General features: G+C 41.7%; 5 protein-coding genes across 11 annotated transcripts; 1 reads left to right on the top strand and 4 right to left on the bottom strand.

Annotated features, from left to right (window-relative positions):
• Nucleotide 1: 1 nt before the first annotated feature.
• Nucleotides 2–2,080, bottom strand: LOC110862088. 2 transcript variants are annotated; one of them, XM_022111243.2, is made up of 7 exons: nucleotides 1,820–2,080; nucleotides 1,554–1,742; nucleotides 1,266–1,490; nucleotides 909–1,162; nucleotides 670–820; nucleotides 305–588; nucleotides 2–222 (listed from the first exon to the last, which is right to left on the bottom strand). In XM_022111243.2, exons 1-7 carry the CDS (start codon nucleotides 1,943–1,945, stop codon nucleotides 138–140), a joined length of 1,314 nt encoding a protein of 437 aa, XP_021966935.1. In that variant the 5' UTR covers nucleotides 1,946–2,080; the 3' UTR covers nucleotides 2–137. The 2 variants fall into 2 exon arrangements, with proteins under 2 accessions (XP_021966935.1, XP_035701160.1); XM_035845267.1 differs by having other exon boundaries at nucleotides 1,829–2,080.
• A 49-nt stretch (nucleotides 2,081–2,129) lies between these two features.
• LOC110862111 (putative SEC14-like protein 6) lies at nucleotides 2,130–4,412 on the bottom strand. Its single transcript, XM_022111266.2, has 6 exons — nucleotides 3,828–4,412; nucleotides 3,677–3,752; nucleotides 3,567–3,610; nucleotides 3,323–3,440; nucleotides 3,016–3,249; nucleotides 2,130–2,918 (listed from the first exon to the last, which is right to left on the bottom strand). The coding sequence occupies exons 1-6, from the start codon at nucleotides 3,867–3,869 to the stop codon at nucleotides 2,647–2,649; spliced, it is 786 nt and encodes a 261-aa protein (XP_021966958.1). The 5' UTR covers nucleotides 3,870–4,412; the 3' UTR covers nucleotides 2,130–2,646.
• Nucleotides 4,413–4,967: 555 nt separating this feature from the next.
• Nucleotides 4,968–14,195, top strand: LOC110862171 (cyclin-dependent kinase 12). 4 transcript variants are annotated; one of them, XR_004833350.1, is made up of 13 exons: nucleotides 4,968–5,267; nucleotides 5,384–6,014; nucleotides 6,121–6,624; nucleotides 6,764–7,240; nucleotides 7,331–7,962; nucleotides 8,274–8,447; nucleotides 8,526–8,689; nucleotides 8,758–8,954; nucleotides 9,219–9,599; nucleotides 9,747–10,392; nucleotides 10,998–11,291; nucleotides 12,888–12,943; nucleotides 13,768–14,195. XR_004833350.1 is itself a non-coding variant. In XM_035845266.1 (10 exons), exons 2-10 carry the CDS (start codon nucleotides 5,401–5,403, stop codon nucleotides 10,057–10,059), a joined length of 3,456 nt encoding a protein of 1,151 aa, XP_035701159.1. In that variant the 5' UTR covers nucleotides 4,968–5,267; nucleotides 5,384–5,400; the 3' UTR covers nucleotides 10,060–10,396. The 4 variants fall into 4 exon arrangements, 1 of the variants encoding a protein (XP_035701159.1); XR_004833349.1 differs by having other exon boundaries at nucleotides 12,888–12,981; XR_004833348.1 differs by lacking the exon at nucleotides 13,768–14,195 and having other exon boundaries at nucleotides 12,888–12,982.
• LOC110862172 lies at nucleotides 11,509–12,697 on the bottom strand. 2 transcript variants are annotated; one of them, XM_022111348.2, is made up of 3 exons: nucleotides 12,561–12,697; nucleotides 12,154–12,488; nucleotides 11,509–12,080 (listed from the first exon to the last, which is right to left on the bottom strand). In XM_022111348.2, the coding sequence occupies exons 2-3, from the start codon at nucleotides 12,433–12,435 to the stop codon at nucleotides 11,652–11,654; spliced, it is 711 nt and encodes a 236-aa protein (XP_021967040.1). In that variant the 5' UTR covers nucleotides 12,436–12,488; nucleotides 12,561–12,697; the 3' UTR covers nucleotides 11,509–11,651. The 2 variants fall into 2 exon arrangements, with proteins under 2 accessions (XP_021967040.1, XP_035701162.1); XM_035845269.1 differs by having other exon boundaries at nucleotides 12,154–12,483; nucleotides 12,561–12,687.
• LOC110862087 lies at nucleotides 14,186–22,636 on the bottom strand. 2 transcript variants are annotated; one of them, XM_035845268.1, is made up of 8 exons: nucleotides 22,397–22,636; nucleotides 18,014–18,285; nucleotides 17,745–17,934; nucleotides 17,509–17,654; nucleotides 17,235–17,426; nucleotides 17,079–17,176; nucleotides 15,889–16,062; nucleotides 14,186–14,601 (listed from the first exon to the last, which is right to left on the bottom strand). In XM_035845268.1, exons 2-8 carry the CDS (start codon nucleotides 18,099–18,101, stop codon nucleotides 14,461–14,463), a joined length of 1,029 nt encoding a protein of 342 aa, XP_035701161.1. In that variant the 5' UTR covers nucleotides 18,102–18,285; nucleotides 22,397–22,636; the 3' UTR covers nucleotides 14,186–14,460. The 2 variants fall into 2 exon arrangements, with proteins under 2 accessions (XP_035701161.1, XP_021966934.2); XM_022111242.2 differs by lacking the exon at nucleotides 22,397–22,636 and having other exon boundaries at nucleotides 18,014–18,604.
• Between the last annotated feature and the right edge of the window lie 2,561 nt (nucleotides 22,637–25,197).

Raw genomic sequence — 25,197 nt, 5'->3', positions numbered from 1 at the left:
ATACAATATGCAAATTATAAATAATTTATTCAAAGTTTCAACCTGAACAGAAATGACAATTCATTACTATTTCCCTCCTGTAATTCATTTACATGCATGTAATTAAAAAAATCAATTTCTGCTACAATAACTAGCCATTATAATTCAGAGTTCTGTTCGGAATTGGAACTTCCAGGTAATCGACTTCCAAGATGGCTACGATCTTGAGCACCACGAGCACCACTAATAATAAGTTGGACAATACATGGTTCAAGACCTGGTTTGAACAATAGCATTTTCATTTTAGATTTTATTAGCAACCTACCGTGGGTTTTGATAGCCAGCACGACCCCGATATCTACCACGACCATCATTTTGCCTTGGTTGATAAGTACTGTTGTGGACATAGGTACTACCCCCGCCTCGATATCCCGGAACATGTTGCAATCCACCAGCAGGACGTACCATGCTCTCTGATTCTTGTGGGTAGCTCCCCTCGATGACAACCCTACAAGTTGAATCCAATCTGAACTTCCTCATGTAGGTGTGAACTTCACATTCAAGTCCTTGCTTCCGATCCCAGATGACTTTCATGTAATTGTGGAGGTCCTTTGTTTAAGAAAAATAGAAAGTCGTGGGAAAAGTGAAACCAGAGTCGAACTACTGCATTTATAAATTGGATGTAGGTACCCTCCCTGGAACGGCAAGGATCAAGAACATGGTCGCCTCCTTCCATTGACACCAAGCCTGCAGTGGAAGGTCAACCCGACGTGTGAGGCATTCTACTATTTCTTTCCAATGGTCTTTTGCAAACTCTAACTCTTGAGATTCTGATTCAAATCTAAATAGTATCAGAAATAATCAATATCACTAAATAAAAACTTGAGACTCGCTATTTTGGTTGGGCAGAGGGTGGATAGAATTCTTACTGAAGTTTGAAGGATCCATTTTTAGGGGGAATTTTATCCGCAATTGATTTCCAGCCAGTCTTCCGCTCACTGATATCTTTGAAAATGGTGTCCAATTCCCGAATTGAGACGCTCGGATATTTTCCCACAATTTCAGGACTAATGGAACCTTTGAACGACCAAATTTCTACTTTCCAGTTATGATCGAGCGCTTTGTCAATGACGGGACATAGGATGTCATTGTCCCCAGTCCACAAACTGATGATTCCTACGGGCTAATAACAACCTGTTACTTATTTAATGCATACATTTTGCAAATTAAATTATGTTTCTTATTAAGTAGCATTAGAGGGAGCAAATAAAACATGTCGGAAACACCTGAGGATTTGAATTCAAATTGATTTCAGCAATGGAAGATGGTTTTTTCAGAAACATGGTTTCAATGGCATCAGCCACCATGTAGGTGTCCACAATCTTCTCCCTTTTTGACCACCCACTGCTGCGAAATACTCTGGGCTTGATGTTTCTACCACCAATGTTGTCGTATCCAGCAACGGTTGAATCAGATGTGTAGCAGTACAAGTGCTCCAGGTCACCTCGACCCTGCACGACAACACAATTCCAAAGTATTTAAATAAGAAACGCTACCAAATGTCAAGTACTTACTTGTTGTACATTTTCGGGCTTCATGTGATGGGCTTTTAGAAAGTCAAAAACTTTGCTAGGGACGACCCTTGCACAAGTGTCGTCAATCCCGTCGGGGAAATGGTAGTCACGTCCAGCTGCCTTTTGTGTCATGATGTTAATATTGGTATGGTCAAGAAAGCCGTACACTTTGAGATCCATTGGAGCCTTCTACGAGTTACAAATCAAATAAGCTTATCAAAAAAAATCCACGCATCAGTTCGCTCCGAGAATGCAAGAACACGAACCCGAGTTACTTTTGATGTTTGGTTCGTAGTGTTTTTCTTTAACAATGAAGTCTCCTTGACTGGAGTTGTCCTCGCAATTTTTTTGCGAGGCTCCTGATAATCATTTGGTGGTGGTATCCTGTTCATGTTGATTTTGCTGTGTATTTGTGAAAATGATAAGCCACTGATAACATGAGGAGACAATAAAGTGTGAATGTGCGATGAACTGCGAAGTGCGATGACTGATGAGTGGACAAGCAGCGAGAAGTGGAGAATAATAAAACGTAAATAATAACAATTCCTCTATTCCACCACATGAACTCTATGTAACTGCCTGTCTCAAATATTTTATTAAAATAAACAATCGTGCTTTATTACACAAGTAAACTCCACCAACAAATATAATTAAAGAGCGGAAACGGAGTACATTGAGATGAATTTTATATTTTTGACGTTTCCACATTTTATGACCTTTGACGTTGTTTACACGGCCATGGGCTGGTTAGAGGTCAAAAATATTGACGGCGTTGAATTCCTGGTGACATCTGATACGAAAATGAAGGTTAATTTAATTTTGGACCACCCCCCAACGCTATGGGGGTGGTCCGATTGACCCCATTATCGAATTCGACCGGAAACTAAAACTTATTAGCACAAGACAATGGCGAAAATGGCGTTAATTATATTGAGAAGTTCTTGAGATATCCTGCTTACAGACGGATAAAACGATAACTTTGCGTCACTTCGTTATGCTATTTATAAATAAGGTTTATTTATCCATACATTCACAATTCGGTAGTTTTAATCCAGCCAAGATAAATATGGTTGTAATATAACAAATTATATATTTACATACTATTATTGCAGATAAGCCCCCTGGTCCCTCCTATTTCAGGGACAAGTTGATCCTCGTCGATGACGGTCAGAAATTCCGCCCTCCACTCATCCTTGGAGTTTCCAAAGCATTTGATTTTTGCCATAGTTTTGGGGGCGAGGATGGGCTTAAGAAGGATGAAAATTTTGGAAATGAGGGAGGGGCAGTTAATGAAATAGCAGGAGTGAAGGATTTCAGGATAGTACGCCTCGTAAATCGACCCCAATTGAAGCAGCTCCCCAACCGCTGCAATTGATTAAGTACGTTTAAACTCGATTTTACTTTTATTTAAAGCTAATTCCAAGCAGTTAAGTAAATCAGAAAACAGCAAGACGCTGCTCACCTTTGTAGTTGAGTAGTTGCGACCAGGCAAAGCCAGCAAAGTCGAAAATGGCGATGATTTGCGTGATTGGGGGTGCGGTGGTATCCTCAGCAGGGCTTTCACGCACGTCGTTGGCCTCCTTCAGGAGTTGCATCATACTTTCGAACCCGTGGGTGGTGTACTCTTGGAAGCCCTTCGACTCTCCTTTGCGAACTACAGTCCTCAGATCCCATTGTCCCACGCCCGCGCAGTATACTGCCAATTAATTATTTATATCCTTCAATAACAGCTTAGTTATCAGTCGAAAGTGATGTAATGATGTGCATACTTGGTCTGCCCTCTTTATCCACACCTCCAATCCACCGCGGATAATTTTCTGGGAAGAAGGGGTCAATCTTCTTGTTCAACACGTCATCCACATTGTTCTCTATTCTCCAGGATATAGCCTGTGAAAGAAAGGCTTACTCTCAGAAACAATTATTTTGCATGAGAAGCAATATGTACACATAATTAGCACAAAGTATGCATTATTTTTATATGAAAGCAAATCTCATTATTTATGTATTCATTACCGTGCGGAGCATTTGTTCCGATTTGACCAAGTCCAGGTCTCGTGCTGCACATAAAAAATGTTAGGAAATTGGATCATGGATGGATTACCAGGAACGAAAGGATCATTTACCTCGAAGCCATCTCAGAAGGAAAAAATCGTCGCCCAGCTCATCCTCCGTCAAGGCATCCTTCAAGTTCTCACGGAACTGAAATCAACGACAAAATGACCTCTGTGCAGAGTAGAAAGGTATGGATACGCAGAAATGAACAATACTTCTTACCACTTTGATCGCGTCCTTTTCTTCTTCCGTTGGCAGAGACATATTTATTATCTTGGACGCTGAATTACTTTATTAGCTGGTGAGGCTAAAACTGGAAGACGCTGAAATATATTTTTGTTTCCCCAACTCAAATTTCAACGTATGCAGAGTGACGCTGTGCATGTAACAATTAAGCTTTTCAGATTGCGTGGCGTCCAACACTTAAGCTGTTATAATATTGCTTGCTTTTTGTCCAGTTTATACTAACCTACCAGCACTTTCAGGGACACTATGAGAAAAAATTCCAAATAACGAAGTTCCTGCGTGCAACGATAATAATTATGATTTAATTGATCTCCTGCATCAACTTTTCCACGCAAAAGCTTCCTAAACTAGTGACATTGATAAAAACAATGCAAATCTAATATATATGTAGTGCTGCGATATGTATAAATGCTGCGAAAACTCTTATTGCTAGAACTGGTTTTTAGTGCACCCTCGACTATTTCATCGCTTTGGGACTGGTACTTTACTTGGTGGTGGACGTCTTTTTCTGCTTCCTCTCAAATTGAAGTGATCTCAAAGAATGGGAGGATTTCTTGGAAATTCTTTTATATGTCTCACCACCAAGTAAAATGATCTCACTGCTCAAGATGACGTCGGTTGTTTTGCACAAGGAGAAGCACAACCTATTGACCTATAACCTATGAAATGTTGTCATAAAACAAATTACGATATAAAGCCCAATGATAATAATGCCGTATAAAAGGTTTGCTTATAAATTTACAGATGATAAACTGACACACATCTAGCACAAATGGATTTAACCATATTTTCCTTATGACTCTCGATTCACATGACGTTTCAGATTTGCATAAATAAGACCATCAACCCGTTGTTCGAAATTCCACGCGTGTTAGAGATCACTTTCCCATTGTTCCTCTTACGCAACTTCCGCTCGAGTTCAGTTATATGGCGTCTCATACTGATACTACTTACTTGGTCTACTATTCCGTCTCACTCAATGTCCATGGCGGAAGTGGTTGTCGCAAGTTGCCTCCTCCTCCGCGGGGCAGGTTGAGACGAGTGCTGGGTGTCGAAAACCTCCTCTGCTCCCTCTGCCAGCAAGCGAGTGGAACCGGGAGGAGGAGCAGCAGCAGCCCAGTCACTCAGCAAGCGCAAGCACTGGATGGATTGAAGCAAATCTGAAAACTGATCGTTCCCCGATTTTAAATTAAATACTCGTTAAATATAATACATTTCCGATAATTTCAAAGTCATTCAGCATCACACACAACGTTGTCGTACAAAGAACAGTCAATAACTGAAGTGGGAAACAATTAGTTAAAAAAACAGAGATTTAATCGTCATCGTGTCAAAAATCAGTGCATATCAAAGTGTGAATATGCAAGAGTGAAATTCGCACAACGCAGGCAGGCATCCATTCCTGTTATAGTTGAGGTAAGTCTATCATTAGTTAATTAAAATATACACGTATTAACGAAACATGAGCTTATATTTTGATATTCTTTCGGATGCAATGTTTTCAAAATGTTTTATTCTATCTTCCTTTGTAGGCCTGAGGGGTACAACAATGCCTGGTGGTTCCGGCGGAAGGCCAGATAATGGGCCTTCTAATCGTTACAACAACTATCGGCACTCGTCGTCATCATCCTATCACGGCAGGGGTGGAGGTGGACCAGACCGATATGGCGGTGGATCGGGATATGACCGACACGGCCAACCAAATAGTCACAACAATGGAGGAGGTGGGGGCAGAGGAAATGTAGATCGATACCACCCTCACCGCTCAGCCCCATATCCTCCACCTCCCAGAGAAAGAGATGACAGTGCAAGACGATATCGTCCCAGCAGCAGGGATCCGTATGGTCATGAAAATAGACGCAATCATCGGGATTCTGCAAGTTCGTCCAGCTCTCGTCGTAGTCGAGGAAGGGAAGTCTACTCTGAAGTCTCTTCTGATAACTTGTCAGAACCGGAAGCGGGAGAGATCAATAGTGATTCTGAGGGGCATAGAGGGAAGCAAAAGACTGGTGGTGGTGACAGACGGCAAACGTCGACGGGAGGAGATTCTAATAAAAAGAGCAGGTCGTATAGAAAAAGGTCCAGTTCTCGATCAGTCAGTGAAGGAGAGGTTTCCTCAGATGAAGCGGCTGCAGGGGATGAAAATCGGGGTGATAAAAATAGGTACACACATTATACATTTTTTTAGAGTACTTTGTAGTAAACTTTGTTTTAGATAAATCTTTTATATAACCGACTTATGATCTAATAATTTGTAAATTATTTACAGATTGGACAATGATCATCGACGAGGTAGCAATACGGAGCGAGAAAGAAGAATCCCACTTTTAGCCACCCCTGGAAGTCGCCCCAAGCCTTTGCTGTCTTTGGACTTTGGTAGCAAACCGTCTTTGGGACCCTTAGTCGTCGTGCCTTCTACCGCGCATAGCTCCGATAACGAATCAAGTGCAAAGGGAACGCCAACTCAACAACATGGGGAGGTTGAGGGAGAAGCCAAAGAGGGGTCGTCTCCTGAAGAAACTCCTGAAAACGGAGATAGAGACTCACTGAAGGCGAGAAAGAGGAGTAGCAAGAAGGGCAAGAAAAAGATTAAAGATAAGAAGAAGGACAAAAGGAAGAAGAAGAAGGGTGGGAAAGATAAGAAGCATCGGAAGCAACACCGAACAAGTTCTGGCTCTAACTCTTCCAGTGAGTCCGATGAGGAAGAGGACGAAAACGAGGATGGGAATGATTCCAACATTTCGGATTCAACAAATGCTAAACTACACCAAAAGTAAGTTGCTCCCTCTGCTTTTGATCTAATTAGATATTGTATTAATACAAGTTCTAATTATGGACAATGATCTTATTAATAAGATTATTGTCCATATTGTCCACGTTAATAATTAATATTTTCTCTAAATTCTGTATAGGAATTTTGAAAGGAAGCCTTCGTCCGATTTGGGAAGTCCCATCAGCTCTGATGCGGATGACACGGTCACTGGGAATGTTTCAAAACCTAGTGCAATGAACAACTTGACTGCCGTTCACTCAGATGCTGAACCCGTCAGCCCTCCGGGAGCCGAGGCAGATGCTCCTCTTCCAACAACACCCACAGATCTTCCTTCTGGTAGCCCAATCACGCCAATGTCCAATGTATCAGCTCCCGATTTACTTCACAACACGGAAGCAATCTCCCCAGATAGTAGAAGTTCTTCTCGACAAGAGTTTAATGGAGGAATGGAAACTGATTCCATTCTGCTGTCCCCACATACGCCGCCCTTGCCACCAAAAGCGTATGAAAAATATATTCCATCTGACTTTGGTAAAAGAAAAGCTCAAGATGACGATGACGAGCGTCGACATAGAAGACAGAAAAAGCGGTCCAGGAAAGAGTCGGAAAGTCCAATGTATGTATATTTTTGTTAAGAAAACACTTTTGCCTTGTACATTTTCTAGCTTGCTATAGTTTATCTTTATAATATTTATTCCTACGAAAGGCCACCCAAAGAGAGAAGGCAGCCCGGTCCCCCCATCTATCCACCTGCTCCTGCTACTAACGAAAAGGTGCTGACGCCTACAGTTCCATCCATGGGGAACATGGAAGCGACAAGTTTTTTTGCCCAGTTAAGAAGAGGGAAGCATGGTCCAATTCCACGAGAGCGGTCGCCCTCACCCGTTCCCGTTATTGTTCCTTCGGTCACCTCTACTGATCCAGAAATAGTAACAATTGGGGATGGTAGTGATGAACATTCTAATTCGCGAGGATCCACAACGAATGAAACAGACGATAATACTGACTCGAAAGTTAACCACTCCAAAAACACGGATTCGACATCAACCAACAGTCGCGCATCCAAAGCTACAGATACCGAAAAACAAAGCAAGCCTGTGATAACAAACAATTCATCATCCCTCGGACTTATGAGTTTACCTTTTCCACCTGGAATGGAGTCTATCAACAGACACAGTAACAACAACAACATTAACAATAATATTACCTCCAGCGGCGGAGTCGCCCTTCCTCCTCACCTCCAACTATACGACAACTTGCTTGGGGCCAGCGAAGCTTTAAAGAATTCGATGAAAAATCAGAAAGTGAGCATAACCAAAGATCTTCCCATGCCACCGGGTAAGACAGTCATTCTTTATATCATCATTTACGTTCCTGACTTATATGTGTATGCGCTTATACTGACTACTACTCCGTCCTGGGCCACTTGAGTCCTTATATACTATATACATTGATCTTGATAAGCCCAGGTAAATTAATTAATAGAGTTCCGTGCAGTTTTTCTTAATACTAATAAGATTTTTAGCTCGGTTTGTCTCTTTTATAAAAATACTTACATGTTTGAGAGTGTTTGGTGATTGATCAATGCACTTTTTCCTTGAGTTGCAACGGGCTTAATGAAATTGTCATGTTTGATTTTCTGTGTGCAGTTGGTCCTGACGGTCCTGTGGCTGTGAGACGGAAGATCGTACGACCAAAAATAATTGACAAACGCGAAGAGCTCCCTGATTGGGGAGATAGATGCATAGATTCCTTCGAAATGATCGCCCAAATCGGCGAGGGGACGTATGGTCAGGTTTATAAAGCAAAGGATTCCATATCTGGTAAACATTTATTTACTTACCTCAGTATTATTAACTATTTTTGATTTATGTAAAAACTAACCTGGTGTTGTAATACAGCGACGCTGGTAGCATTGAAGAAAGTTCGCTTAGAAAACGAGAAGGAAGGTTTTCCCATCACAGCTGTTCGAGAAATAAAAATTCTTCGACAGCTGAATCACAAAAATATTGTGAATCTGAAGGAAATTGTAACCGATAAGCAAGATGCGCTTGATTTCCGCAAGGTAAGATATCACATTTGTCCTCTACTGATGAACGACAAATGAAAACAATTTCAATTTGTTAAATAAAGGATCGTGGGAGTTTCTACCTGGTATTTGAGTACATGGACCACGATCTGATGGGTCTCTTAGAGTCAGGCATGGTCAGTTTTACCGAGGAGCATAATGCGAGCATAATGCGTCAACTCCTTGATGGCCTTTGCTACTGTCACCAAAAGAATTTCCTTCATCGTGATATTAAATGCAGCAACATTCTAATGAACAACAGGTATGATGATGTGGTGTGGAGCAGGCAGGTTGGGGTTCTCTCTTCACATTAAGCAATTCTATTGCTCTTCTTTATTACACATGATGAAACGCTAAATTTGACGATTCGATGAAAAATATCTTTTCCGTATTCGTAATCTGATCACGAGTAAACAGCAAAAAATAAAATAAATAAATACAAAAGTGCTGTTGTGATGGGTTGACTCTTGACGTGGCGCTCTTACAAATTTCTATAATGTGAGAATTCTTTTGTGCGTATTTTTAGGGGACAAATAAAACTGGCCGATTTTGGACTCGCCCGTCTGTACTTGGCCAAAGACAAGTCTCGTCCCTACACAAATAAAGTGATCACGCTATGGTACAGACCCCCCGAGCTACTCCTGGGCGAAGAAAGGTACGGCCCAGCAATCGACGTTTGGAGCTGTGGTTGCATTCTGGGCGAGTTGTTTCTGAAACGACCCATGTTTCAAGCCAATGCAGAAATTGCACAGTTGGAAATTATTGCCAGGCTGTGTGGGACACCAAGTCCGGCTGTTTGGCCCAATGTTATTAACCTTCCACTCTGGGCAACAATTCGTTTTAAACGCAACTATAATAGATGTCTTCGCAAGGAAATGAGCTGTATGCCAGGATCCGCTCTGGATTTGTAAGTTTCTCTATTGACAAATTTCGTTTGTACAAATTATTGCGTCGCCTAGTTGAGAAAGCTTATTTTGTGTCATTTTGGAACTTGTATCGTAATGGTAAGTTATTAAAATAATAACAATCCTCCCTCTGTTTGGGAAATGTCTAGGCTGGACAAAATGCTGGAATTAGATCCGGACAAGCGAATTTCTGCCGAAGCTGCCCTTGAGAGCAAATGGTTGAAAAATGTTGTGCCGGAAGAGATGGAGCCTCCCAACCTTCCCACCTGGCAAGATTGTCATGAGCTTTGGTCAAAGAAACAACGTCGAATAAAACGAGAAGCTGCTCAGGCTGGTCCGCCACCACCTTCATCTGGTCAATCGGGACTCGTTTCTGGAAAGTTTTCAGATCAGAATAATTCGGGGATTTCGACATCTGCTCCTCATCCTCATGAAATATCCACTAATGATTTTATTCCTTAGCCAAGCATGATCTTTTGTATAACAGCTCTTCACCCTCTTGTTATGAAATAGGTAGTAGTGTATTACATACGGTTTATCAATTTTAAAGCTCTAGAACAATTATTCTTGTGTGTGCGCCCCAATTATGTGTATAAAATTGTCACCCGCTCCACAATTTATGTCCTGAATGAAAGATCGAACCACGTCGCAAATTCAGAGAGTTGTTGGACAAGACAAACAAATCACCGCATCGTCATCATCAACATCACACGAAGACCTTTTTTGTATCTCTCGCTGCTATCCCTCTGTCTTGGCTGGACACTAATGGAGTTCCTCATCGGCTTTCTTCTGAAGGTATTCGGAGTGAATTTCACAAGTATTTTCTCTTTATAATTTAGTAGTAATTTCATTGTTTAACATGATGTTTAAAATGTACACAAATAACCAACTTTGTGAAATGAATCGTTTTCGTTGAAATCAAATCCTTTTTGTGTGGTGTCAGCCAATGACGATGAAAATGCACCATTTGCCTGCCTTCATGATAATACAATTCCTCGGCACTTATGCATCAAACATATTTTGAAAAAGAGGGAATATTTTTCACACATTGTTTTTGACTCATTCGCTTAACCGTAGATTAGCTACTGTTAAACGTAGCTTTTTAGCAAGATTCATCAATATCAGTCTAAACCTAAACCAACACGCATTCCATCAAACTGCCCAATGTCGACGAGTGTCTTGAAAACGGTTTTTCGTAATATATCAAGTTTGACAATCGTAGCAAAGTTTAATGCACATTCTTACGTTCATTCACGTTCACGTAAAGAAAGTTGTTCATTTGGAATACAAATTCACTTGCCAAAATAGTTGGCATTCATACCGTGTACACAATAGTACACATATGTATAATCCTACATATTTATTTGATGAATAACCAAAAAAATATTTTATCTTTCCAGATCTAACGCGAAACACTAGTTCGTCTTCACGGTGCCCGATGGATGCCACAGCGTATTAATGATGCGAAATATAAAGAGATGAAAGGGGGTCCTCCCCACCCACTTCCTTCTTCTCGTGCTAATCTATCAAGAAATCTTCCTTTGCAACAAAATGAGTGATTTTCTTTTCTGTTCTTTCTGGAATTGTGGATACAAAAAAATGAGTAGTTAATTGAGTTTGGTGATGATCTGCGATGATGATGAGACGGAGAAAGCCGGTGGTTGTCAAACTGACGAATACAGAATACAACTAAGGTTAGCTTCAAATTATTTATATGATGAAAACCTTCTCTTACTTACATTATCAATGTAGTGAAAAGTATTTTATATCAAATGAAACAAGTATAACATGCATTTTTGCATCGATGAAACGAAACTTGAATCCATTAATCGACACGGACGCATTTTCATTTTCCGATTTGATTCCCATGATGAGAGGTCGAATGAATGGGCAAATTTAATTGTTAGGACATTATACTTCGCAACACAAAAAATTGTGTATTTCATCATGTATTTCACTCGCATCCATAATCCATATTACATTACAAAAAATAATAACTTGCATCAGTCTTAGCTGGCGTTGGCAGGTCAGAGAATGGAAAATTCATGACCTTATCACGGACAGTCTTGTGCAGCTTGCTTGTCAAGCTTAATTGGTTCCCCTTTTTCCTCATCAGTCTTTGTATGGGGGAGAGTTGGAGCTGATGAGGATGGCGTCGTGGAGTTGTCGAACAATTCGCGGCTGATATCAGGCAAAGGGTTTGCACTCTCATCCACTCCTCCAGCGGACTCGTTAAATGATCGTAAAATCATGTCACTCACATCCAGCACTTCTGACGTCGCCGTAATATTTTCACTTGAAGTACTCATATCATGGCCAACTTTCGCTGTTGACAGGTTATCATCCTCCATTCTGAGCTCATTTCCTGTGTCATCATCACCTGCCTGACGCATAGCAGCAGTGAATGGCTTCCATGGGTCATCCCACATTGCTGGACTCACCCACGCATCAATCCCTTGATGTTGTTCCTCCTGGTTATCATTCTACCTCAAAACAAAGCATAAAAAAAACATCTGAAATAACAATTAACGGGCATCATAAAGATAAATGTAGTACAAATGCTCCAGGGGAGTTGAACCTGCCACCACCACGTCTGTTTTGTCCTCCAGAGAAATTGGGCCTGTAGGGTCGGTGGTGGTAGGGCCGTTGATTAATAGGAGTGGAGCAAAATGGGCTGTTTGGACGATAGCCTTGTTGTTGGCGAGGCCGATAAGGTGGCCGTTGTTGCCAGCCGCCGCCGCCACCACCCCCGGGAGAATTATAGTTATTGTAGCGAGGTGGTCTATGACCCCACCCCCTTTGAGGGGACCTGTAATATCCCTCTCCAGAACCGTCCATTTCACGATGATATGTTAATAATATGCGTAGTACTACTCAAAGTTGTTTCTGCTCTAAAATAAAAATAAAAAATATCGGCATCACATATACGATTAGGCTTCAAAAGATTAATTAACCCATTTTACCTTTAATGGCCTGGTTATGTTCCTTCAGGAGAAGATTTAAAGTAGAGGGAATTAAATTCCGTAGTCAAAAAACGAAATGACGACTTTGTGAAAGGCAGCTGTAGTTGGCTCTTGCAAGCACCGCTCTTCCATTTCGCTCTGGGAAAGTTGAGGATTCTTCTTTGTCTCCTTCCAAACCGGCTTTTGCATTCAATTAGAATTAGAACCTTTAGAATTGCATTTTTAAGGTGCCAATATCCCCCCGAATTATACTACAAAATGTAATTGTTTAATTGTTGTTAGTTGTAAACCTTCCTTAATGAAATGCATTTTTATTTTTTTCAACAGATTTCCTAAAGACTGGATCACTCATTAGCAGAGATCCGTGATTAATGAATTTTTTTGTGGGATTAAGGATTAATGTTATTCCGGGATTAGATTAGTCCAGGATTAATTAAATAATTCAATTTGCTGGGATTAAGGATTAATTCACAATGCTTTTGAATTCGGGATTAAGGATTAAGGATTAATTAATCCTGATTAATTCATGATTAAGGATTAATATAATTTTTATTTTCCTGCACAGAATTATCGACACAGCGATATTAATGTGTCAAATCTCAAATACTTACAAAACGTGCAATATATAGTAGTATTGCGTTAAGTACGTAATAAAAATCAATGTTGGAATAATATCCCCGCCAATTACGGCAAGTTTTGGTGCACAAGCTATGCCCCTGGCCTTTACAGAGCCACAAGACTTGTCAAGTTCTTCGACATCAAAAAATGTGCCGGTCAAAACGAATGGCAAACCTTTCAGTTCAGTTAGATTCCTGTTCGCCATGATTAACGATTGAATCAGTACTTTTATGGAAGCAACAATATAAAGTTAAAAAATATAATGCATGCTAGATAATTTCAGGAGAGGAAAGTAGAAAGAATGGAAAAATATCACATGGTTGAGAATAACTGTTACTTTGCTCATTCGCAGTATTAATCTCTCGTGAGAATTAATCCTAATCACGATTAAGGATTAATAATTTGGGCATGCTTCGTCGGGATTAAGCATTAAGGATTAATGGAGCAAAAATATTTCGTCGGGATTAAGGATTAAGGATTGATTTCACACATTTTTTTGTTGGGATTAAGCATTAAGGATTATTCATCCTTAATCCCAATCCTTAATCCGTTAATCACGATTAATTAATCACGGATCTCTGCTCATTAGACTGAATATGAAACAAAATGAAAACTCACGCGCTAAAACATAGACTGTTATAAAATTAGTCCAGATCGTATGAAATTTATGAAATAGCAATTATTTATTTGTATACCTTGTTTGTAGTTGCATTTGGCAATTGCATTGCCTTGTTGTACTGACTGTACTGTGATATATATGTATAAGTATAAGATTTAGTGACTTTCTGAAATTGTCTCTTTATTAAGAAATACTCATGTGGAAATCTTCGTACCTTAATTATTAGTTTCCGAACTGACTGTGATAACTAAATAGTGATTAATTCTCCGTTTTATCCCTCGTGACCAGTACAAAATATGTTAGAATTTTTATATATTTCTATTTTTATATATTCACCAATACTGATCAATTTATTATGAATAATAACTTTCAACAAATAAATTCAGCATTACGAAACAGTAGCAGTATCAACGTTTATTGGTTTATTTACATATTTATTAGAATTGCGCAATAGAGACAGTTAATTCTTCCCAATACTTTGAGACGAATATTATTGTGTGAGGGGGCTTGCAAATAGTTGAGAAGATAGAATTCCCCGTCTTTATACTTGGACCAAATCTATCTTGCCGGAAATGAAGCTGTATAAAATTAGTGAGTTATTGAATTGTAGCCCAAAACCGTGTTCTGTAGCTCTTTGTCGTAAAATATGGGAACAATAATGAATCAAATTTCTGTTCCAGCCACATCCACAGAAATAATGTCCCCATGAGGCTCCTCTTCCGTGAAGGGGGCGTAGTGTGCCAAGTGCTCAGCACTCTTTGATTTCCGATACATTCCTGCACGATGTTCCTTTCTGCAGTCGTTCTGGATTACATACAAAAATATACATGTTTAGATAACAAAAATGTTTTTTTAGGAATAAGGGAAAGGATTTTCCACTTGGGATATTTTATGTTGTCACAGGCTGTCAGTTTAATCGACTTTTGCAAATTTGTAAAAATCTTGGAGGATTCGAAAACTTGCCACCTAAGTAAACCTATCCTGTCATGAGTGGGTGGAATTATGCAGTTTTGCTTCAAAATGTGACCACCCCGATTCCTTTGTTTCCACATCAAGCCATGTTTTACTTGGGGGGTTTGAAACTTTGGGATGGCCTCTTGAAGGATTATTAGTCTATTTGTCTACATATTTGGCAAAGTCGACCTTAGGGACACAACCTGGAGTAACCTCAAATTAAGTAATCCTCCAAACGACCCCGAGTGGAAAACCCTTGGAATAAGACAGCCTATATAATTCAATGACTCATCGGATTATGCAATTTGTCCACTTTCTTCGTGTGCAGATATGGTTAATAGTATCGTAAATATGCTGCAAGGAATGAGGAGTTTGTTCATGTCTTACGTGAGCATTGGTAGATTTGTAGAGGAGAAAACCTATCGAGTGCACGACTAAATTGCCTCCCTAGCAATTTATCCTTGATCGATTGCTCTTACGCATTCTTATTCTTGTTAGTTCTCTCTTATCAAATGCAAGCTGGATGGGCACGAGTGGTGGTCGGTCGATGGGTGAAAATCCGTCAAGTGTTCCCATCTCAAGAATAAGCATGGCTGGCCAGCCAATACCACGATTCGACCACTTAAATAGTTCCTAGCGTGACGTGTAATACGTCTCTCGCTCTTTGAAATGTCACCCTCCTTTGGCTCCTTTCTCAAACCATCTCTTATTTTACCTGGATTTAATTATGCAGCTTTAGTGCCGGGATATGTGCGTAGGCAGCGTCTATATTCATTACCATCCTGATAGCCAATTAATTATGCAGTCTGGTACGTTTCGCATGGATATGTGCACCCACTCGTTTGCATGACGAGCATCCTATTTTAAGAATTTACATAAGACGGACCTCGCAATTTATTAATTGACTCCTCGAAAACAACGGCACGAGCGACAAGACAGATAGCAAAACCTGCCTGAACACAAATACTCGATCCATTCTATTCGCCCATCAAACTATACGTATTCAGCTGATTAAACGCTATTAGGGATTGGGGTGCACAAGGGAAGGGCGCGCACGAAAGTAAGGGAGTCATTGCATACGTTTGGAGGAATTTGAGCATTATGGGAATTTTTGAGACAGAGCTGAGGTGGACTTACGATGTCGTAGACGATGAATGAGTTTAATCTCGGTCGGATTGGGCTGCAACCCGTGTCGGTGACTGGGACGGTGACGAGGTCGGCCTTCGTGGGTAGCGACATGGTCACCGGACCTCCGACGAGCGGTCCCACGAACTCCGCACCAGCGTATGCCAACTGATGCACTCGGCAGCACTGCACACAGGGAGAGAAAAAAACTAGCAATGCCTTGTTCTGACACAACGGAACCCATTGGTTTAGTGTACTTTACGACTACTTTTCTGTGGTGGGGGGAAGGGTCAAGAATGTGTGACCTATATGATCTACCGAGCTAGCAGAGAGAGAGTAGAGTGTGTGTATCATAAGAGAAAGAAAGGTGCTCTCAGGAGAAGGACTGGTCTGACTAAGTGTTCAACTAGTTACAAAACTAGACAAAAACGAGTGGTAGTGGCATCATTAAGTATTGTTTGGAATGCAAGTCCAAAGGGAGCTAACCTGTAAAAAATGTCCGTACAGTTGTGGTTTTGGATTGTGGCGTCAATTTCTTAGTGGGTTTGACATGTGTTTCCCCTTATCGGGAGTCACTCACACACTAATTTCGATCTCAGTACAGTAAATGGAAGTGTAGACATTGTAATCAGTCTGAGTTGAGACAGCACCGATAACTAACTAACCAGCTTCACCTCCCAGATATGTAAATACAGACACGTGGAATTGATTGTCCTGTTCATACACTGGAGGTGAGGAATAACTGCTGGAAGTCGAATTTAGGGAGCATTGTCTAAAAAATACACACCCGACGCGGCTAAGCTAAAAATATACTCGAGAGGTCGTTATAAAATCAGTGGCTGAGATATGATTGTTTGCTAATCGTGTGGTGGTAGTCGTGGGTGGGACAGCTAAATGGTGATTCTTGAGTCCATAGAAAACAAGTCGTAATTTCGGACCTAACAAATAAAAACCAACCGTGAATCCAAATCGAGTTTAAATTTCTTTCTACTTTCTACGTAATTCACGAGTCAAGAAGTTTTTATTTTTTTGTGAAACTGAGAATTGCGAGAAAAAAACGTTTTTGGTCAGCTCCCTTTCTTGACATTTAACATGGGCTATTGCAGGACCCTTGGATAAGCCCAAGACTGCTTCGTCATACAGCGTCACACAGTTCGGATCCATCTCGTTGCTACAATGCATTCTAGGGCTAGAAAACCTACCTGGTGATGGGGCGTCATGGAGCAGTTGGCGCAAATGGAGGTGGTCCTCTTCATCTCCTTGTAGTCGGGTGTGAAGGGGAGGAGCATTCTTATTTTTCCTGAGCAGAAACCTCTCTATAAATCGCATCGCTCTACAAGTGGCGAAAGGGCGCTTACCCCAGCGGTGGAAGAAGAGGACGATGGCTCCTGCCCACAAAATCAGCGCCATTCCCACCAAACTCACTTCCACGAGGCGTACCCTGGGAAGTCGGAGCCGGTCTTTGCCGCCCTGGGAGGACGAGGGCGAGGTGGCTGTCGAGGGTGAAGTATCGTCCTCAACAACGTCCCCATAATCGACATCCACGTCCGCTACGTGAAACCAAACCAAGGGAACAAGATAAAAAGTCAGTATCCGCAGTAGTGCGACAACAAGAGGGACCAAAAAATGTACCAAAAGTTCTGAAGATGACGGAGCTGGATCGTTTCCGCACCTTTCCAGCAAAGGAGGCCACAGAAACTTGGTAGCTCGTGTTGGGATCGAGCCGTTCCAATTTTATGAAGCACGTGTTGAAGGGGACGGTCTCGATTACTCTGTAACTGCGGAGCAATTTGAGCAATAGCAATTTTTATTGTTAACTTTCATTGTTTCATTGTCGCTTTCCCCATGCACTAGAAATGGCTTCATACCTGGCTTCGAGGGGTTTAAGCGTAACTTCGTATTTGTCGTGGGAGTTTTGGCCTTTGCAGTTCCAACTGACCTCGACAGAATGGGGGGACAGGTGATGTATGCTCACGTTGTAGGGCGGAGGGTCCATCTGGACCCCACCGCCACCGCCACCAGGAGTGAAAGTTGGGTGCCCCACGTCGCGTCGTAACACTACGACACATTATATTCGCATTATTTCATCAGTATCTTGGTTGAACCTATTTCTATTTGAGTTATAAGGGCGACTTACCATCAGGTGAGACGTAAGTAATGCAGGAGATCAAAATCAGCACCGCTATCTGTCGACAGTGTCCCAGAGGCAGACCAGGATTTGTCATCGTCCTAATTTCTTAACTATTGCTCAATATTTCGCGAGTTCCTCTTCTTTCCTTTTTATGGGTTCTGAATAACAAACTCGATCGCTTGGTCACATGAATTTGGAACTTTATTCCGGCATCGCCCACTTTAATTCCGAATATACAAGCTGTCATTTAGTGTGTGTCAGGCTGCGTCACTTCCTTCCTGGGAATGCACAAAAACAGGATGCGTGTAAATAAGACCTTTTCCCCAGAATGGATGATCACCGAATTAACCACCCAAGTTCCAAAGACAGACTGATGCTAATTTTTCTCCTCAATGGGTTATATTTAACGGTTTGTGTGCCAACTCATTATTTGAGCCATATCATGGAATCCCCAGCCTGCTCGTGCGGTTGGAAAGGGCAGCGGGTCGAAACTATTTCGCACAATGCACGATGTGTAGGATTAGGCTGCTGTTTTTTCTAGGTCTGGTTTGCATTTCAGCTTGTTTCGCCACATGTCATGTCATGCAAACTGCCAATATTTAGCTAAATAACAAACAACCTCCTCCTCGCTGGCTGGCCCTTGTCAAAATAAACACGCCGACCTTTTTACTCACTCACTTCATCCATCCGTCGTCGTCCCTCCGTATGGGCAACCTCCTACCCAACATTATGCACACAATTTCTTGCCCATGCATTTCACTCACCTCGGCTGAAAACTTTATTTCTTCTGCGGCTACAAATTGTGCTTTTACCAGCGGAGAGAGCCCCACACCGGCCACACCAAATGGATGATGGCATTTTAAACTCCAAGTACAATGTTTACATTCGCACTGCTCCAGTTCTCAATTTTACTACTTCAACTTTGAATTATTGGTGGTGTGTTTGGCCCAGCCAGGAATAGAACAAGTTGGAATTTCAAGTCCAACGCAAACCCAGTAAATACTTGAGTGGCACAAATTAGGACAAAAGGCCCGACGCGTTCTCATTCACCAAATGCCATGCACAACAATAATGCGAATCCCCTCCTTTGCGTGACACTTTCCCAATTTTTACGAGTTATTAACTATTTACCTTGTTCAGCCTAATAGAATAATTGATTCGGCTCCCTTCAGAGAGGAAAAATAAGTCCGTCCCATAATCCGATTGAATTCGATGTGCTTCCAACCGACAAGAATTTTGCACACATCGACGCTTGATCGTCTGTTGTGAATTATTTGCAATGATCTCTGAAATTTGCGCAGCATGTCTCATTTGCTAATCGAAAGTACTCTAATTAATGCTTAATGCTAACAGCTCATTGCATGACTCGTACAAAATACATTTGAGTTTACGGGTATACCTCACGGTTTGCATGATTATCAAGCACACGAAACATGGCGGACCATAAAGGAATCGAACATTACTTGAAATAACCTTAACACAGTTACAAGCTTAATCTAAGAAATGAAAAATTTACGAAAAAGTAAAAATACATTGCATACGGGAGAGCGGGCACTTGTGTAGATTTGGAGTGGATACAATTCTGCTGGAACAGGAGAGGACGACCCACCGAGTCACATTGAGCATATTTAGAACACTGGGGTACCAATTTCGATCACGAAATTAAGTCCGACAAGAGCAATTAGAATAAAAGTATGGAGAAAGAACGCCACCCAAGAGGGATATGGAATTACATGAGGCTTTTGTGCGGGGATTAGCATAGGACGACGACGAGTGGCTGCACACACGAAGGAGACTTTTCCCAATTATCCGCAAACAGAACAAAACTATAGAAAAGAAAACCCGAAAAGGCCAGCAGCAATTAGATTTAATTAATTGCACACCTGCCACATCACCACCACCAGCTCGTCCCCTAACTAACCAAGTTTTGGGCATGCAGATATCCAGTGAGATAAACCATTCGTAAAAATACATTGTGCAAAATCCACGCCTTCATTGATGCCCCTGCTTTTTCCTCCCATTCAAGCGAGATTTAAACGCATTGATAACAATGATAACGGACAATATTCAAAGGTAACAACTTGACGAAAGAATGCGAACGAGTACACTAATGAATTTAGCTAACGAGATTATGCATCCGTAGCCAATTTCTCATTCTCATTAAATTATTCTGCTCGAGTAATGGGACCCTCCTCGGCTGAATAATTGATTGCTCCAACAACTAGAGCATAAATAATCCAATCGTGGACAACAAATGCATGTACTTGGCAATTACTTATCATGGAGGAGTTGAATGGATTATATTTTTTGTTCGCGGAGTCTTAATAACCGATAAGAAGGGAAGGATGGTGGGAAGAGATATTGTTTTGGAGCAGTGTTGTTGGAAAGTGGTGGATGGGAGCGGCTCCCGTGAATTATTGAGCAGGTTTAAATAAGTGAACAACTATTATCGCAATTTTCCATCTTATATTCCTCCATTCTCGTACCGTGCATGGGAGGGAGGCATACTTATTTGCATGCATGTACACTACACACCAGTACAAGTGCACGTATGAGAGGGACTAGGAATGCCACGGGGACAACATTGTTCCGATAATCCGATTCCACCAAGAGACAAAAAAGCCCACCGACATGACGAGGGTCGATGGAGCTATGTGGCTAAAAGTGGAACGAATTTGCATGAGGTACGAAAACAGAGCTGCTGGAAAAACAATAACCTAAATTATAGACAAGGAGAGCTATCAGCTTGAATTCATAGGCTGAGGTGAAGGATCGAAACGATGAGAGATCGGACTTCGTCCTTGGGAATCAATCCAAAATGGAAATTAGTGTAATTATCCCACGAGGAATCAATTTTTCAGCTGAATGAATATTTGACCTCTTAAATTATCTTATTTTTCCGCCTTCAACGCACCCCAGCTCTATCCTGTACATATGTATGCAGCATCAATATTTCATGGAATATGAGTATCCATGTGTCTTATTATCGATGGTTATCACTGGTGGTTAACAGAATTGGTGCAATTCATGGTCAAATACTTTGTTTGTTCCCTCATTTCTTCAACCTTGAGCAGAACAGGGCAAAAATTCACAGAAATTGTTCACAACTCACGGAAACAAGGTATCAGAGAAATTAGCACTTTTGGAATATTGACAAATGCCATATGATGGAATTTCCGATTGGTGCTACTTGTGAATTTCAAGGGCAAGTATGCTAAGCCGATTGAAAGAATAATGTGAATCGAAGGTTGCGTCCGCGTATTTCTTAACTTTTAGGCGAAGGTGAAAGTCGTCCGTCGCCACTGTGCAGAGGATCTTGGAACCTTGAGTGCAATGACTAGAACCATGGCGAGATTGACGTCCTGTCATAAACATTGACGAGACATTAAACATGACGGACTCATTCATGAGAAGACTGAATCATGAATTGGTGCAATGTGTGTGTACATCATGAATAACGTACTTTCACTTTATACTTTGTTATTCCTCGTGTTTTGGCACCGTCCCGTTCAGCCCCAGAAAAACAATGTTAATTGTCGGGACTATTTATACCAAGTCGTGATGAATCATGTACCAAAGTGGACAACTATTTACTACTATTTTCATTGGCCGTATGCTCAATTGGCAGGCAGATTAGTCACCGTTTCATTCAGGAATTGTTTCTGTGCATTCTGTACATAATCGTGAATAATGTATGAAAGTGTGTATCTTAGCCATGTTTTTATGCACCTTTTTACTACTACTAAATGGATTATAAAACAGCTAAATTTTTAACGAGTGGTACTTTTGTGCCGGGTCGTTGATTACAGTGGAAGAGTGGGAGCCATTATTTGCATGGAATTTGCAAATGACAGAGACACGAGCCAAATAACGGTGAGGCTGACATACGATGTCAACCAATCAATTTGCATTGATGTTTTGACATTCTCCAGAGAAGAGTAAATTCGAAATGGGAATTGAAAAACACGTTTTTTGTACAAGTTGCTGAAATATCATGAACCTCCGAAGTGTGTCTGACCTTTTAAATTATTCTCCAATGTCGAAATCAGCTTTGCAACTTTGCATTACTTTTATCGTGGCCATACACACACGTATTTTTCGCGGACTATTCTCAAAGGTACCTGAGGACGATTAGTGAATCATGCCAGTTAAAATAACGCCAAATTGTTATACAGACTGTGAATAAGTAGGAAGGAAAGGAAGGCGGGGCTAATCTTTAAAATTGGGGTGAAGGAGACGAAGGTCACGCTCGGTCACTGGTCAATTAAGACGTGCATAACTCGAGATCGTGTAACTTATTCACCGCCCAGCAAAACCTTACATTGAATTTAAATTGAGCTAACTCGAGTGTGGATTAGCGAGAGGAAAGGAGCGAATCTGGAGTCTTACCAGTGATTCCCATGTGCCGTGGACACCCAAAAAATGCACGCGCACACGAAGCAGTTAATTAATGAGAGAATGAAGAAGACTGTGGAGAGTGCGTCCTTTCTCAAAAATTTAGCACCCAGGTCACCCCAAGACTTGGTTATCCACTCCCATCCAACGATGTGCAATGTGCTTCACGTATTTTATCTCAATGATTTAGGCTGGGTTTTGTGGTGGACGCTGAGCTGCAATGCGACCCGTTCTCTGCCGAACGACTAACTGGTGTCCCCTAAATTGGGAGTTGTTTCCTAACTTGGCTCATACACGATTAGCTTCGAAAGCAGGACGGCGATTGGGTGACAGGAGGATCGGCCAGGAAAACATTCTGAAGCATTTCCAATGATACGATGTCCGTAACTACCAACATGAGGAGTCAGTCGTCCGCCTCACCACCAGTGCTGCACTTTCCGCTTATTCTTCCCCCATTAGCGTGCAGGTACATGTGTAGGTACGTCAATAAATGACCATCGATGAGACTCCAGACATTGTGTCACTTATCACTCCAAAATCATCCTCCGTCTCGCCGATAAGATGTCACTTTCCCCAAGAATTAATTGCAAGTCTGGTTATGAATGGTGGCCAATTATTGGATCGTCCCCGTCCATCCTAAGTGAACCACCCTCCTCGGAGAAAGTTAGCGAAATAGTCAATACACTTGAGATGATAGTGCCAATGCGGTGCGCCCTTTGGTATGCTGACTCATAATTCACATAGGCGTATGCTCACCACGAGCCAGAGTAAAGTGGTTGGTTGGTTGGTTAGTTTCGACAAACATTCCATGCATGCATTCGCCTTGTTGTTGGATACTTGTGATAACGGCGGCCCAATTGATGGTCTCATTCAATTTGCATGAACTCCTGCTGCTGCTGCTTCTTCTGTGGAGGAGACCACCTTTCAGCACGACCAGACAACTCTCGGACGCTATTTGTGTGCCACCAACCAACCCCACGCCACACGGTCGGAAATAATGGCTGTTACTGCTCAAAACTGACTGATTGACTGACCATGTCACCCACTCCACGACGACCCGATGCATAATGTCTCCAGGTCCCTGGTGTATTACAATCCTACGTATGTTATGCTATATTGGCGAGCTCAACGACGCAGCGATGTGTGTAAAGGAATTAGAGAAAGTAACAACACGAACCAGCCAGCTAATCATGCTTTTCATTATTATTCCCTGTACTACGCCTTGAAAACATGGATTCATTCATTCATTCATGAGCTCTCTTGTACGTTCCCCTGACGTAGTAATTCTGTGTCACACACGCTCCTCTCAGAGAGCCAATCAATACGTTTTGTAATTTTTAAATTATGGCACAACTTGAGAGATCTTTACGACTTGTCATTGCGTAATAATGCATAAGTTAATAGCTCTGGTTGACATTTAGCATTCCCACCTCACTCTCTGTCGTGTCACCAAAATAATCCTTCCCTACATAATTTACACTTCCCAATCAAAACATTTAACACGTCCGTCGTCCTGGGCATTCCTCCATCTTCACCGCCATCCCCATCGATTGATTGATTCTACCTGTCGTGTCAGCACCTTTCACTGTCACCACGCTGGTCGATGGGCGATGACGACTCCGTACGTACAGCTATGCGAAGCCCAGGACTGCCAACCAGGCCACAACCACACAATTACAAATTAACTCGAAATTGCATTGCTCGCTCGTGCATGATTCAGGGGATCTTCATACCAAAAGTTAATTATTTAATTACGTCGTCTACAATTTCGCCAATCAAGCTGCCTTAGAACAAAGTGCTGCGAGCACATAGACCAGTACCGCAGCACCAATATGTCCCCAGCCCCTAAATGCATCCAGGCCAGCCCAGGACGTGTTGTGTTTGTTTGCTCAGATCCAATTGATAATTTAGGAGGTGAATGGACAGAGAAAGTGGATATTAGCGACATATTCCACCAACCACTTGGGGGAATAATAACCCATTTTGAATTTATCCGTGTGCACTCAATTGGCGTGTGTGCAATTTAGGCAAGTGCTGTCCGTCACCATCCTTCGTCGATCGGTTGGTTGTTGTTGTTGTGGTTCTTGTGGTGGTGGTGGTGGTGAAAATCAAAATCAAAGGAAAATTATTCCTCCTGCGACTTGGCACACAGAGACGCAAGCTAGGCATAAAATGCTATGAAATGTTCGTACGACACCAAACCACGAATTTTATTATGCGGCTGGAGGATTTGGTCGGAGTGAAAAACATACAAAAGTTTGCCCAGAGCGTGTGTGCGTAGCAGCAACTTTATGAATATTCATATCTCATATTCTGCAAACGCATTCAGGAGGAGAGCAAATATTCCATGTCACCATCGGGAATGGGATCAGACTCCCGTGCGATTGTAATAATGTGATGATACTGCCAATGCCCACCGGGTACTAAATACATAAAACTGCATCGTCCCGACACTCCTGTTTGGTTTCGATGTGATTGGTGTGATAGTTTGGTGTGTATGTGTGGAGGAGAAAGTAAATGTGGCGAGCTTTAGGGTGTCAACAGAGAATAAAAGGAAACGAGACTATTAGCGACTCTTGATACGACTTGATTTCCACCATCTCGCTCCTCCCATAAAGCGTCCCTCGCAATGCTGATAACCTGGCCAACGTCTCTCGTGAGCAGGGACTATGTACACACACACGCGGAAGCAGACAAGTTTGGCTGGCATCTCACTTTCCGTGTGTGGCGACGTCGGACGGATTGCAGTTGTTGCTCCAGGCTTTTAATCTCGTTATGAAACATATTTGAGATTT

This window comes from Folsomia candida, unplaced genomic scaffold, assembly GCF_002217175.1.
Source record: "Folsomia candida strain VU population unplaced genomic scaffold, ASM221717v1 Fcan01_Sc049, whole genome shotgun sequence".
NCBI lineage: Eukaryota > Metazoa > Arthropoda > Collembola > Entomobryomorpha > Isotomidae > Folsomia > Folsomia candida.
This window is presented reverse-complemented; position numbering and strand designations above follow the sequence as displayed.

Coding starts and splice junctions, on each gene's coding strand:
- LOC110862088 (XM_022111243.2), bottom strand. CDS start 1,945: ATGAACAGGATACCACCACCAAATGATTATCAGGAGCCTCGCAAAAAA. Junction 1,491..1,553: donor AGCCCGAAAATGTACAACAA/GTAAGTACTTGA, acceptor GTTGTCGTGCAG/GGTCGAGGTGACCTGGAGCA. Junction 1,163..1,265: donor ATTTGAATTCAAATCCTCAG/GTGTTTCCGACA, acceptor GGTTGTTATTAG/CCCGTAGGAATCATCAGTTT.
- LOC110862172 (XM_022111348.2), bottom strand. CDS start 12,435: ATGGACGGTTCTGGAGAGGGATATTACAGGTCCCCTCAAAGGGGGTGG. Junction 12,081..12,153: donor TCAACTCCCCTGGAGCATTT/GTACTACATTTA, acceptor GTTTTGAGGTAG/AATGATAACCAGGAGGAACA.
- LOC110862087 (XM_035845268.1), bottom strand. CDS start 18,101: ATGACAAATCCTGGTCTGCCTCTGGGACACTGTCGACAGATAGCGGTG. Junction 17,655..17,744: donor CTTAAACCCCTCGAAGCCAG/GTATGAAGCCAT, acceptor ATTGCTCCGCAG/TTACAGAGTAATCGAGACCG. Junction 17,427..17,508: donor CGTCATCTTCAGAACTTTTG/GTACATTTTTTG, acceptor GGTTTCACGTAG/CGGACGTGGATGTCGATTAT.
- LOC110862171 (XM_035845266.1), top strand. CDS start 5,401: ATGCCTGGTGGTTCCGGCGGAAGGCCAGATAATGGGCCTTCTAATCGT. Junction 6,015..6,120: donor AATCGGGGTGATAAAAATAG/GTACACACATTA, acceptor AATTATTTACAG/ATTGGACAATGATCATCGAC. Junction 7,241..7,330: donor AAAGAGTCGGAAAGTCCAAT/GTATGTATATTT, acceptor TTCCTACGAAAG/GCCACCCAAAGAGAGAAGGC.
- LOC110862111 (XM_022111266.2), bottom strand. CDS start 3,869: ATGTCTCTGCCAACGGAAGAAGAAAAGGACGCGATCAAAGTG. Junction 3,441..3,566: donor CGGAACAAATGCTCCGCACG/GTAATGAATACA, acceptor TTTCTTTCACAG/GCTATATCCTGGAGAATAGA. Junction 3,250..3,322: donor GGATAAAGAGGGCAGACCAA/GTATGCACATCA, acceptor ATTAATTGGCAG/TATACTGCGCGGGCGTGGGA.